Consider the following 12720-nt stretch of genomic DNA (forward strand, 5'->3'; position numbering starts at 1 on the left):
CATTTTGCACAAACTGCAAAGCCTGAATATTAGCTTCAGGAATACTGATATAAACAAAATTAAAATTAGAAACTGTAGAACCGTACAAAAATCTCTAGCTTTTATCTTACATAACATACGCAGCTTATAAAAGGAAGTCTTGACAATACTTTTTACTTGCCCTTGGAAGGATGGATATGAATCATAAATAACACCAAATTCTTTAACTTACAAATCAACTCCTCTTGTTGAACCTTTCTTCTATTCAAATGATAGAAATTCTTCAGTGATATCAAATTTGCAGTTAATTCCTCTGACTGTGTATGTAATACCATCCCCCCAAACCCACCCTGAGTTGAACGTACCCATCTACAGTGCTACTTATATAGAGAGTCCCACATGTGATAACTGCTGTGGTTATTCGATAAAAACAAATATGCAATAATGTACGATAATTGATATTTGTCTGTGATACAGTAACAGTACAAATTGGCCTAACCACACCCATTTTTTTATCATGGGTGCTATTTCCGCTATATTTATAGCATTTTGATGAATCTAGGTCTAAATTAGGAAGGCGGTATACAAATATTTATTTATAGCCCGCACTGATCCAAAGTTCTTGGTGAGGTACAAAAAAAATTAAATTAATTCCATAAATGGAGCAATATAAATCCAAATATCATAGGACAATAAAATCGGTGTGTAATAAATACATAAATTATAACAGCACCACTGATCAAACCTAAAAATAGCTCAAACTTACTGCGGTCTCAGACTGCAAAAACCATATAAAGAAGCTTTAAAAACAGTGCCCATGTAAACTACCTTAGATGCCTGCTGCTTGTTTAATCCATTTGCCTGTTCAGGCAGAGATGTTTTCAGTGGCTTTTTAAAAGTTGTAAAGCAGGACATTGTACACAAATATTCTGATTAAGTGTTCCAAAAAAGGGGTCCAGCAACAGAGACAGTCTTGTCTCATGTTTTTTTTCCCAGATGTGCACAGTGAAAAAAAGGCGTGTTGAGCAGGATCTTAATACATGCGAGGGCTTACAAATAAATAACATCGTATAGACCCAGGGAGAAAGCGGACTGATTCAGTAGCTTGTGAATGAGCATGGCTATTTTATATTTAACTCTGAAATGAATTGGTACCAGTGTGGAGAACAAAGAATTGGTATAATGTGGTTCCGCATCTTAGAACAAGAAGCTGCCAACCAAAATTCAAAGACATTCAAAAAATAACAGCAGCTGGAGCTAAAGTTTAGTTAGTGACCTGCATAGCTGATTTATCTTTTCCCCCCAATTCCACCCCCCAAAAAAAAATAAAAAAGAAGTAAAATCACCCCTTAGAGCTTGTTTTGTACCAGGTCACATAATTCCATGAATTTAGAATGCCCTCAGTAAAATTAAGTGTCTAGAGTTACCTTCTGTTTATTTTTTTGAGATGTTAAAATAATGCCTTTTTCTCCTGTAAACATGAAAACTTTCATGGTACTGTGCCCAAGAGTGGAGCTCTTAGCCCCACTTTCATTTCTCATAAGAACCTAAAAAGTGCCTGGCTGGGTCAGACCAGTAGTGCATCGAGCCCAGCATCTCATTTCTGACAACAGCCAATTTGGGTCCCTTGGAAGTACCTGGCAGATCTGTTCTCTATTGCTGACTCCCAAAAGTAAGAGGTGGACTCTCCTTTGCATTTTGCATGTAGTGTATATAGAATCGCTGCCATGTTCTGAGTGGAAGGTATTGTGCAGCAGTGATAGTGAGTGAGCCTGATCTCTTGGCTTGCTTTTCTTTCTCTTTCAGGTAGATGGAGAGGCAGCACTGGAGCAAGCCATCAAGTTCTGTCAGTTGCAGATGGGAAGTTCCATGCAGAGACAGGTAAGCTGAATGTACCTTTGCTAATTCTTCTGTGCAGAGATCTAGTCATAGACATCTAAAAAGGTGGACTGAAGATGGGAGGATGTTGCTGAGAGAGTTTAACCTGCCAAATATGTTCTAGAGTCTCCCATCTGCAGAATTGGTTAGAATTAGAAGTATCCTGGATTCCCTTAAGGAGATTCTTCTCAGACAAATGGCAGTGCTGGACCTGGTACTTATGAATGGAGAAAGTGTTTTGAATGTCTGGATAGGAGCCCACCTGAGCTCTAGTGATCATCAGTCAGTGTGATTTGATATAACGGCAAGGCATGGAGGAGCTGCACAAAAACTCAAGTCCTGGATTTCAAAAATGCCAACTTTGATAAAAGGAGGGTGGGAGGTGCCAGGTGAAGTAGAAGACAGTGGGGCTAAGTTAGAAGGAGCTGTAGAAAGAGCAACTAATCTTTTCATTAAGAAAGAGGAAAAAAAGACCGATATGGTTTTAAGAGGAGTCTGAAAAAGTAAGGGCAAACTAATTAGCATTGAGAGCATTGAAGTGAAAGTAATGAAATGGCAGAGATGAGGGTGGAAGAAAGATCTGAAAAAGTCTTGTCACCTCGCTTTAGCTGTGTACATGGAAGGAGGAAGGGCAGACCTGGGATTGTAAGACTGAGGGGAGAAAAAGGCAATTGTGGATGATATGTTAAACACAATGGCTAGGATGATGTCCGATTCTTGGCAGGGATGCATATGGTGGATGAGTAGATGCCACACCTTTTACAGAAGACAGGGTTTGTGCAAAATTAGCAAAAGTGAAAGTGGGCAGAGCCATGGACTAGATGGGATGCACTATAGGCTATTAAGGGAGCTCAGAGAGGTTTTTGCTGGCCCGCTGAAGAATCTGTACAATAGATCTTTTCCTAGCGTGTAGCCAGATGGACTCAGAACCAATGTGTTATGTGCTCCCCTGCCAGCAGATGGAGACAGAGTCGGGTCTCAAACCTGATGTCACCTTAGATAAACCCCTGCAGTGACCTCAGCCCTTCAGTATCTCTCCGTCTCCTAGCAGTTGTGGATTGTGCCTTCCCTATTGGGAGCACAGTACTCTTTAGAAGAGGAAATTTTACCTTTAAATTGGAGAAAGATCGAGCCCTGCCCTCCTGCGGTGAAACCTAAAGGTCCCTCCCCCGGTTGAGAATTCCTGAGGCAATTTCAAAGATCCCTCAGAGATGTGCCTTGGTCCGGTAGACGGTTTTCCGGTGTAGACTTTGCTGTTGAAGCCAGGTACTTGTGACCTGGTTTGGCCTCTGTTGGAAACAGGATGCTGGGCTTGATGGACCCTTGGTCTGTCCCAGCATGGCAATTTCTTATGTTCTTATGAAGCAGCTGAAAGGCAGTGGGTGCAGGACGTAGAGCGTGGCAGTGACAGCCTCAACCTTCTTCCCCCGCAGCCGAAGACTGCCTCTGTACTCAGCCGGTAAGCGCTGAGCCCAGGTGAGTAGAGAACTACTCCTCTGATTCAGAGACATGGAAGGGGTAAGCCCTCTGGCCTCCTTGCTCGGCACGCCGTACTGACAGGGTTCCCGATCCCATTAGGGAAGGGAAGGGGGTGTCCAAGCAGGTTGAGCAGCCCCTCCGATAGGCTAGGCCCCGCTTCAGGCTCGGTGGGCACTCCATGTGGCAGGCTGCGGCAGCGCCATCTCGCGTGCGGTTTGGTGCGGCGCCATTTCCCCCCTTTGACCGTCGGTACGTGCGGTGCGGGCCAGCCCTTTGTGCACCTAACGCGCATACCTGTGCGCATACTTGAGTGCATAACAGTTTTTGTTCTATTTTTTATGTAAACAGATGTTATTTCTATAATCCATTGTGAAGACCTGTTCCCCAATCTCTGTCCCTCCTAAGTTTTTTTGTCATCATGTAATCAGTTTTGCTATGTTTTATGTAACCAGTTGTTATATCTGTAAACCGTTGTGAAGGCTTGCTCCAAACAACGGTATATAAATAAATAAATAACTGCGCGCATGCCGGCGCACATAAGTTCATGCATGCGCTTGTGCAAAGCCAGACGCTTACATTCTAGGGCGCTTATGCGTACGCCCATTGGGGCGGATCTGTGCGCGCTCGAATCCAGGCGCTAGCCGGCTGAACGTACAAGACAGCTATGGCTCCGACAGCAAGGAAACGCTCTCTTCGTGCTGCTTGCCATATTAGGGCTGCACAGTCTGACCTAAAATCCTTCCTGTGTCAGCACTGTGAGGAAGCCCAGGGAGGGCTGGACCCTCAGAACTTCTCCAAGCCTGCCCCCTCCGAGTCGGAGGATGGGTCAGCCACGACCGTATCTGAACTGGCGTCATTCCCTCTCCCTCGGAGGGTAAAGGGAATTGGGCCTCCTAGCAGGTTGAGCAGCCCTCAGTGGGCCAGGCACACCGCGTGGTCTGCCTCATCGGCGCCATCTTGTGTGCGTTTCTGTGTGTGTCGTATGGCCCCCACATAAAACGCCGGTACACGCAGTACGTCGGCTGCGCGCATAACATCAGCGCGTACGTACGCTCACAATTCTGAGAGCACTTGCGCTGAGCGCGTGACCTCAGCACATACTTGCACGCACAACTCTGACCACACTTGCATCGTGCACATGGCGTCAGTGCATACTTACACACACAACTGAAAGCGCTGTGCGCGTTTCGTCGGCACTTACCTGTGCGCACAACTCTGAAAAGCGCTGTGCGCGTTACGTCGGTGCATACTTACGCTCGCAACTCCGAAGGCGCTGTGAGTGTTATGGTCAGCGTGTACTTAAGCGCAAAATGTCATAAAAGCATACAGGAAAAGCTGAGCGCACGACCCGAGTGTGTGCCTTGCCACGCCCCATCTAGGTGCTCTAAATTTGTGCAGATAACTTTTTAAGTGTGAGTCGATGGTGCTGGCGACTAAGAATCCTAAGCACCTTGCTCCTGATGCTGCTTGTCGCATTAAGGCTTCTCAGCCTGACCTAAATTTCAACCTGTGTCAGCACTACGAGGAAGTCCAAGGAGAGTTGGCTTCCTCGGACTTGGATAAGCCAGGCTTCTCCAATTCAGATGAGGGGTTGGACATAGCCTTAGCTGGAAGCACCCACGACTGGGCCATCTGTGGGAGAGGGAAATTCAGCGGCACCCACCCCAGTTACTCCTGGGCTAGGCAGGGGGGCCCTACCATCTTCTCTAGGACGGAATTATTTTTCCAGAGCCATGAAAACCATCGTACAGGCGCAACCTGCTACCTCGTTGGCCTCTGCGTGGACGGAACCTCAACCAGTAAAAAAAAAAAAAAAATTCCCTCTCCCACTGCTATCCACAGACCTCGAGGCATGCCTCGCCTCACCAGGAGTATCCCTGGCAGGGACCCGCATGACCCAGACGAGGTGCCAGATTCCTTGGTCCAGTCTGATCTCCTTATGGAAAGCCTCTTGCTACTATCCAATACTGGGGCCATATTAGGAGCTACCACCCAGGAAAGAGATCTGGGTGTCATGGTGGATAATGCATTGAATTCTTCTGCTCAGTGTGCTGCGGCGGTCAAAAAAGCAAACCGAATGTTAGGAATTATTAGGAAAAGAATAGCAAATAAAACAGAGGGTGTCGTAATGCCTCTGTATCACTCCACAGTGAGACCGCGTCTTGAATACTGTCTGCAATTCCGGTGTCTGCATCTCAAAAAAAGATATAGTTGCACTGAAGAAAGTACAGAGAAGGGCGACCAAAATGATAAAGAGCATGGTACAGCTCCCCTATGAGGAAAGGCTGAAGAGGTTAGGGCTGTGCAGCTTGGAGAAGACAACTGAGGGGGAATATGTTAGAGGTCTACAAAATCATGAAAGGACTTGAACGAGTAAATGTGAATTGGTTATCTCCTCTTTCAGATAATAGAAGGACCAGGGGGCACTCCATGAAATTAGCAAGTAGCACATTTAAAACAAATCAGAGAAAATTATTTTTCAACGCATAGTTAAGCTCTGGAATTCATTGCCAGGAGATGTGGTTAAGGCAGTTACTGTAGCTGGGTTTAAAAAAGGTTTGGATAAGTTCCTGGAGGAGAAATCCATAAACTGCTCTCAATCAATATGGAATAGTAACCTGGGATCTATTTAATGTTGGGTTCTTGCTAGGTACTTGTGACTTGGACTGGCCACTGTTGGAAACAGGATACTGGGGTTAATGGACCCTTGGTCTGACCCAATATGTCAAGTCTTATGTTCTAATGAACCCCCGTTGATCATCTGATGATCTCAAGGTAATGAAGCATGAGAAGGTGGTGGCCAGAGGAGGTGATAATGCCTCTGTGTGGGTCACTGGAGAGATCTCCCCTAGAATATTGTCCAATTCTGTGCAGGCACTTGGAGAGAACAAGGACCATAGGAATGTTGGCAAAAGGGAGGGGGTGCCACTGCAGGCGACACTTTGTGTATTTATCTTTTAAAAGGTTAACTGGTTAAATAAATTTCAATAGTTTAAATCCTTAACTTCTTAAATATTTGCATCCTTCCTATCAAAGGAGCAGAGCCTGTGAAACCAGGGTGCCCTATGGAGATTGTTTTGCTTGCTTTTAGCTAGACAAAGCTGTCTGTGCAGACCCGCGCTGCAAGAGTTAGAGCAGGGCATTCATTTCACCGCTGTGCAGAATAACCCAGAGCAGTAAGGTTCTCCACAGCAGGAGATGCACCGGCATTGTTGTGTGTGGGTGTGTGCTGAAGGGAGAGAATTTGCACAGCTGCCAGTGCTTCAATCTCAGGTTACGATATGTTTTGTGATCCGCGTTGTTCTCTGGCTGGAAGGTCAGATATTAGAAATGTTTCTATGTAAACTGCCTAAGTAACTTTTTACAGGTGATATATAAAATCCAATAAATAACAACAACAATAGATGATGTCTAATTTCTTTGTAAGTGTAGAGGGAGCACACACAGCCTGATGGTAGGCTGAAGTCCTGCCTGCCCAGTTATCCCAGGACTAGGTCATCCCCAGTTTCCTGTTCATACCCGGATCAGTCCAGGCTCCTGGGATTATGCCTTCCTTCCAGCAGTTGGAGATGGAGAAGGTTGCACTGGCATATAAACCGGTGTGCCACCTGCAGTCCCTCAGTATTTCTCTGTCTCCAGCAGATGGATAGAGGCGCAATCCCTGCAGTTTGAGGGGAAAAAAAAAAAAAGAGGAAAGAGATTTTAAATTCTGTTCAGTTATCCTCCCAGGAGGTTGCAAGGCCCTGATGAGGCTATCCTTCCTGGAGTTGAGGGAAATGAGCAGGGGGGTCGGGGACCCTGGGCTCACTCGGTCAGATGCCACCGGTAGGGGGGGGGGGAGGATATAACTGGTGGGGCCAGTTCCCTCCTCCCCCAGGAGAACAATCACTCTGCAGCAGCTCTTCTTTCAGGGAAGTCTTGCTATCCCATATATTTCCTCAGTTGTAAATAAAGTTGAAAAAAAAAAAATCCAGTGTTTTTTGTTTTTTTTTAAAGGAGATTTTGCGGCTGGGTTGGCTGCGTTGGGGGCCTTGGAGCAGCTGCCATGAAATGAGCGTATGGGCGCATACTGTTAGTTGCCGACGCGGCACAGCAGGGCTGTTTCACCACGTGGACAGGCCTCTGTAAGGTTGGCGCAGCTTTCTTCCTATGGCGCGTGGCAGTGCATGCCACTTGTGCGACGATGCCAGGCGCTTCCTTCTCACACTGGGCTGTGCTCCTGATGCTTCTCTGGGGGAGAGGGCGAATCGAGGCCGTCTGAGCCTGTGCAGGAACAGCTGGCTAAAGCAAGATCAAGCGCAGGAGCGGCTTTGAAGGCAGCCGCCCCTCTCCTGCCAGTTGCGGGAAAGTCAGCCATGTTGCCTGGGACTGAGGGCCTCTCTGGGCAGTTTCCGGGGGGGCGGGGTGTGAGGATCTCCCCCCTCCACTGTCTCCAGTGGGGCAGGGCATTTTTAACCGGAGGGAGCCTGATTTGGATGGGGAAGGGGATCCTTCTGTCAGAGGATCCCATGCCAGTTTCCTCTGAATTTGTCCTGCTTAAGCATGAAGCATATTTGGCGCAGAAGGCAGCTGGGAGGCTGGTCCGGTGCTTGGCAGGAGTGGACCCGGCATTGGTTGGTCTGAAGAGTCCAACAAAAGCTTTTCCTTTTCACAAATCGGGGAAAAAAGCTGGTGGTCAGGGAGTGGGATACTCCTGAGGCGGGCCTGAAGGTAGGTCAGGCAATGGCTAAGTTGTATTACTGCCAGAGGACACTCTCAAGTTGTTGGCACTTCCTAAGTTGGACGGGTCGGTGTCTGTGGCCACTAAAAAACAACGATTCCTGTAGCTGGTTCAGTGGCGCTGTAGGACATGCAAGACAGGAAGTTGGAAATTCATCTCAAAAAGATATTTGAGGTGTCTATGCAGAGCATTCGGACTGCTGTGTGCAGTAGCTTCATACAGAGAGCCAGTATGTGCTGGGTTCAGCAGTTGCAGGCCATGAAATTGCTATCTCCGGAGGCTAAGCAGGCAGACTGCCTGGAGGCAGCGGCGGCCTATGTGGCAGATGTCTTATATGACTTGATCAGAACTTTTCAAGGATTGTCGTCTGTGGTTTCGGCCAGAAGGCTCCTTTGGTGAAGGAACTGGTCGGCAAATGTGTGGTCTGAGTGTTGGTTGGGAGCCTTACCGTTGAAGGGAAAGCTCCTATTTGGCAAGGACTTAGAGGAGTTCATAAAGCGTCTCAAGAAGACAAAGGATATAGGCTACCAGAAGACAGGTCCAAAAGTAACAAAGGGCGGTTTGGTCCTGTTAGGCCCTCGGTGGGGGTTCAGAAACAAGACGCCAGGAGGCAGTAATCCTGGAACCAGTCCTTTCAAGGGGGCAGGAAGCCAGGCAGAGAAGGTCTCGGTCAGGGTTCTGGCAGAGCCAAGTCCACCCAATGAAGTGAGGCCGATCCACTCTTCTCTTCCTTCTATTGGAGGGCGTCTGATTCTCTTTTATGAGGAGTGGACCAAAATTACGTCAGACCAGTGGGTCCTCAGCGTGATAACAGACGGTTATGTTTTAGAGTTCTCTTGCCCCCTATGGGACTTGTTCACGGTGTCCCTTTGTGCTTTGTCCCCAAAGAAAAGGGTAGTTCAAGAAACTGTGGATCGGTTTCAAACGCTGAGAGCCGTGGTTCCGTTTCCTTAGGGGGAACAAAGGACAGGAAGGTATTCCATATATTTAATGGTTCCAGAGAAGGAAGGGGTCCTTCCGTCCAATTTTGGATTTAAAAATGGTGAATGTTGCTCTCAAGGTTCCTCGTTTTCAAATGGAAACATTGCATTCAGTGATCATAGCAGTGTGCAAGGGAGAGTGTCTAGCATCTCTAGACTTGACCGAAGCTTATCTACATATTCCAATCCACCCGGATCACCAGAGATTTCTCCGCTTCATGATTCTTGGCAAGCATTTTCAGTTTTGTGCCCTTCCATTTGGCTTGGCAACGGCACTATGGACATTCACCAAGGTGATGGTGCTGGTGGCAGTGGTGCTTTGAAGGAGGGGCATCTTAGTTCATCCATACTTGGACGACTGGCTTATCTGAGCAGTCAGAAACGCTTGATATTCAGGCAGTGGCTCAAGTCTTGCAGCAATTGAGAGCACTGGGATGGGTGGTGTATGGGGCGAAGAGTCATCTCACCCCCTTTCGGGTTCTGGAATTCTTGGGAGTGCGCTTCGACACCAGGGCAGGAAGAGTTTTCCTGACAGAGGTTCGTATTCTCAAGTTGCAGAGTCAGGTGTACAGACTGTTGGATGTGGAGGTGCCCAGGGTCTGGGATTACCTACAAGTATTGGGTTCTATGGCCTCAATGTTAGAGCTTCTTCCTTGGGCCTTTGTGCACATGAGGCTGTTGCAGCTGTTGCTCCTTTCCAAGTGGGATCCTTTGTCAGAGCAGTTTAATTTTCTGCTGTCTCTTGAGGAGCCTGCCAGGTCCAGTCTTTCATGGTGACTTAGTCAGGAGCATTTACGGCACGGAGTGGACAGAAGTTCCAGACTGGATGGTGGTTACCATGGATGCCAGTCTGTCCAGCTGGGGAGCTGTATGCCAGAGTCAGTCGGCACAGGGACAGTGGTCCGAGGAAGAGAAGTCCTGGTCTAGCAATTGTTTGGAGACCAGGGCAGTGAGGTACGTGTTGGTTGCGTTTCTGCCTCTGTTGAGTGGTCGCATGGTGCACATCTTGTCGAACAACGCAACCATGGTGGCTTATATCAGTCAACAAGGGGGAACTAGGAGTCATGCGGTGACCCAGGAAGCTCAGGAGTTGTTTCTTTGGGTGGAATGGCATCTAGCTATGCTAGCGGCGTCTCACATTGCCAGAGTGGACTTTCTCAGTCGCCAGAAGCTGGATCCTGGGGAGTGGGAGCTGTCAGAGGAGGCTATGGCCCTGATTTGTCGCAGGTTGAGTACTCCCTGCCTAGACTTGATGGTGTCGTGGAAGAACACCAAAGCACCCTGGTTCTTCAGTCGCAGACGAGAACACGGAGCGGAGGGAGTAAATGCTCTAATGCTCCCTTGGCCCTGAGGGATTCTTTATGTGTTTCCTTCTTGGCCTCTGGTAGGAAAATTAATAAGATGAATAGAAAATCACCCCAGTGAAGTGATTTTGGTGGCGCCAGAGTGGCCAAGGCACCCATGGTTCTTGGACCTGGTCAACATGGCAGTTGACGGTCCACTGAGACTCTCTAATTTACCAAAACTTCTTCAGCAGGGTCTAATATTTTCAGAGAGGGTGGATCACTTTTGTCTCGCAGCTTGGCTTTTGAGAGGAGGCATGAGAGAGAGAGGATATCCGGAGGATATCATTTCCACCTTGTTGCAGGCTAGAAAGACTTCCATTTCTTTATCATATGTAAGGATCTGGAAGGTCTTTGAGTCCTGGTGCACGGGTCAAGGGATAGTTTTGACTCTGACTTCGATAGCTCACATCCTGGCGTTTTTGCAAAAAGGTTTGGTAAAAGGCTTGGCCTTTAGCTCTCTTAAGGTTCAGGTTGCACCTTGGGCTGCCTACGAGGCAAGGTGCATGGATGGTCATAGGCTACTCAGTCAGATGTGGTTCATTTCCTTCAAGAGGCAAAGCATTTAAGTCGTCCTGTGCGGCAGATATGTCCCCCCTTGGAACCTCAATTTAGTCCTTAAAGGGTTGTGTGTGGCTCCTTTTGAACCTTTTAAAAGGGCAAATATAAAAGATCCTACTTTGAAAGTGGTATTTCTGGTAGCCATTTGTTCTGCCTGGAGAATCTCTGAGCTTCACGCATTGGCATGCAGAGACCCGTTTCTGAGGATCTCAGATTCCAGGATATCTTTGAGGATGGTGCCCTCCTTTCTCCCGAAGGTTGTGTAAGCGTTTCATTTGAATCAGACTGTAGAACTTCCGGCTTTTCCAGATTTGGATGCGTCTGCTCCGCAAGCTAAGGACCTACAATGTTTGGGTATGAAGCGGGCCTTGTTGCGTACCTCAAAGTCACCAATAACTTCAGGGTGTCTGACCATCTCTTTGTGCTTTGGAATGGTCAGAAGGCTTCAAAGTCCACGATAACAAGATGGTCAAAAGAGGCAATAAGCTTGGCTTATATCTGTAAGGGGCATCCGGTTTTGGAGGGCTTGAGGGCGCACTCAGTTCAGTCTCAGGTGACTTCTTGGGCTGGGTGTCAGTTGGGGTCGCCACGAGATTTGTAGGGCAGCTACTTGGAAGTCATTGTACACTTTCACCAGACATTATCGGTTGGGTGTCCAAGCCCAAGAGACCATGGGCTTTGGTGAGAATGTTCTTCAAGCGGGACTCTTGAAGTCCCACCCTAATTAAGGAAGCTTGGGTACATCCCAGGAGTGATCCGGGTGTCAGAAAAGGAAAATTGGTCCTTGCCTGCGAAGTTTCATTCCTGGAATACCACAGATCAGTCCAGAGTCCCACCCTGTGTGGGGGAGAGTCTGCTTGTATTTCTGACTTGATTCTGGTTTTTTTCAGATGCAGAGCTGCTTAAGATTTCAAGTTTGTTTTTTTATTTAGGTTTTTTATATTCTGCTTTTCGCAATTTTTTCAGCGGTTCAAAGCAGATTACATTCAGGTACTGTAGATATTTCCCTATCCCCAGCGGGCTTACAATCTAAATTTGTACCTGAGGGTAAAGTGACTTGCTCAGGGTCACGAGGAGCGACAGTGGGCCTCGAACCCTGGTCTCCTGGTTCATAGCCCGCTACTCCACTCCACTCCTGGTTGTGGGAGAAGCATCCATACCTATGAAATGTATTCTCATTGTCTCTTCAGTATAACCTGGATAGAGGCTGTCCCAGATTTTTATGGACTAGTCGTGTATAGTCAGCTGCTATTGCTTCTTCCATCTGCAAGCCGGCATATTTTCTCTCAATTCCAAGCCCTGCACCAAGACCCCAAGGCAGCCTTTACCAGAATGGGCTGCATCGACCGCCACACTTTGGGTTATGTTGCTCAACCCGACTTCTTATGCAGAAACTCTGTGTCCTATTCCCACACTGGCTTCTTTTTCTGTCTTCCATGTAAAAATGTGCTAAACCTTTCTGAAGCCATTGCACCTCCCTATACAGAGCAAAGGCAAACACCCCCCTGATTTCTGCTGCTTCAGGAATCTACTTAAATTGTAAACTCTTCGGGCAAGGGACTTACTAAGCCTGGATTCTAATAATGCTGTAAGCTGCCCTGAGCTTGGAAAGGTAGGTTAAAAATTCAAAACCTTTTGAGATAGGAAAGAGAGCTTTGCCATTAATGTATGTCTGCTCATCCTGGCAGCAATCCCAGTTACACTGCACATTGTGTGCTGTAATGTTTGTTCATATGTTAATTGCACTGCTCCATTTCAGGTTTGCTTGGGTTTGGGTTTT

General features: G+C 47.4%; 1 protein-coding gene across 4 annotated transcripts in view; it reads left to right on the top strand.

Moving 5' to 3' along the window:
* CABIN1 (calcineurin binding protein 1) overlaps positions 1-12720 on the top strand; it is a 180798-nt gene that overhangs the window by 133490 nt on the left and 34588 nt on the right. For all 4 annotated transcript variants that reach the window (XM_029619235.1, XM_029619238.1, XM_029619237.1 and 1 more), the window contains one exon: positions 1786-1860. In XM_029619235.1, the coding sequence (XP_029475095.1) occupies positions 1786-1860 (75 nt within the window). The remainder of the gene's footprint in view (positions 1-1785; positions 1861-12720) is intronic.

Source organism: Rhinatrema bivittatum, chromosome 11, assembly GCF_901001135.1.
Source record: "Rhinatrema bivittatum chromosome 11, aRhiBiv1.1, whole genome shotgun sequence".
Taxonomy (NCBI): domain Eukaryota; kingdom Metazoa; phylum Chordata; class Amphibia; order Gymnophiona; family Rhinatrematidae; genus Rhinatrema; species Rhinatrema bivittatum.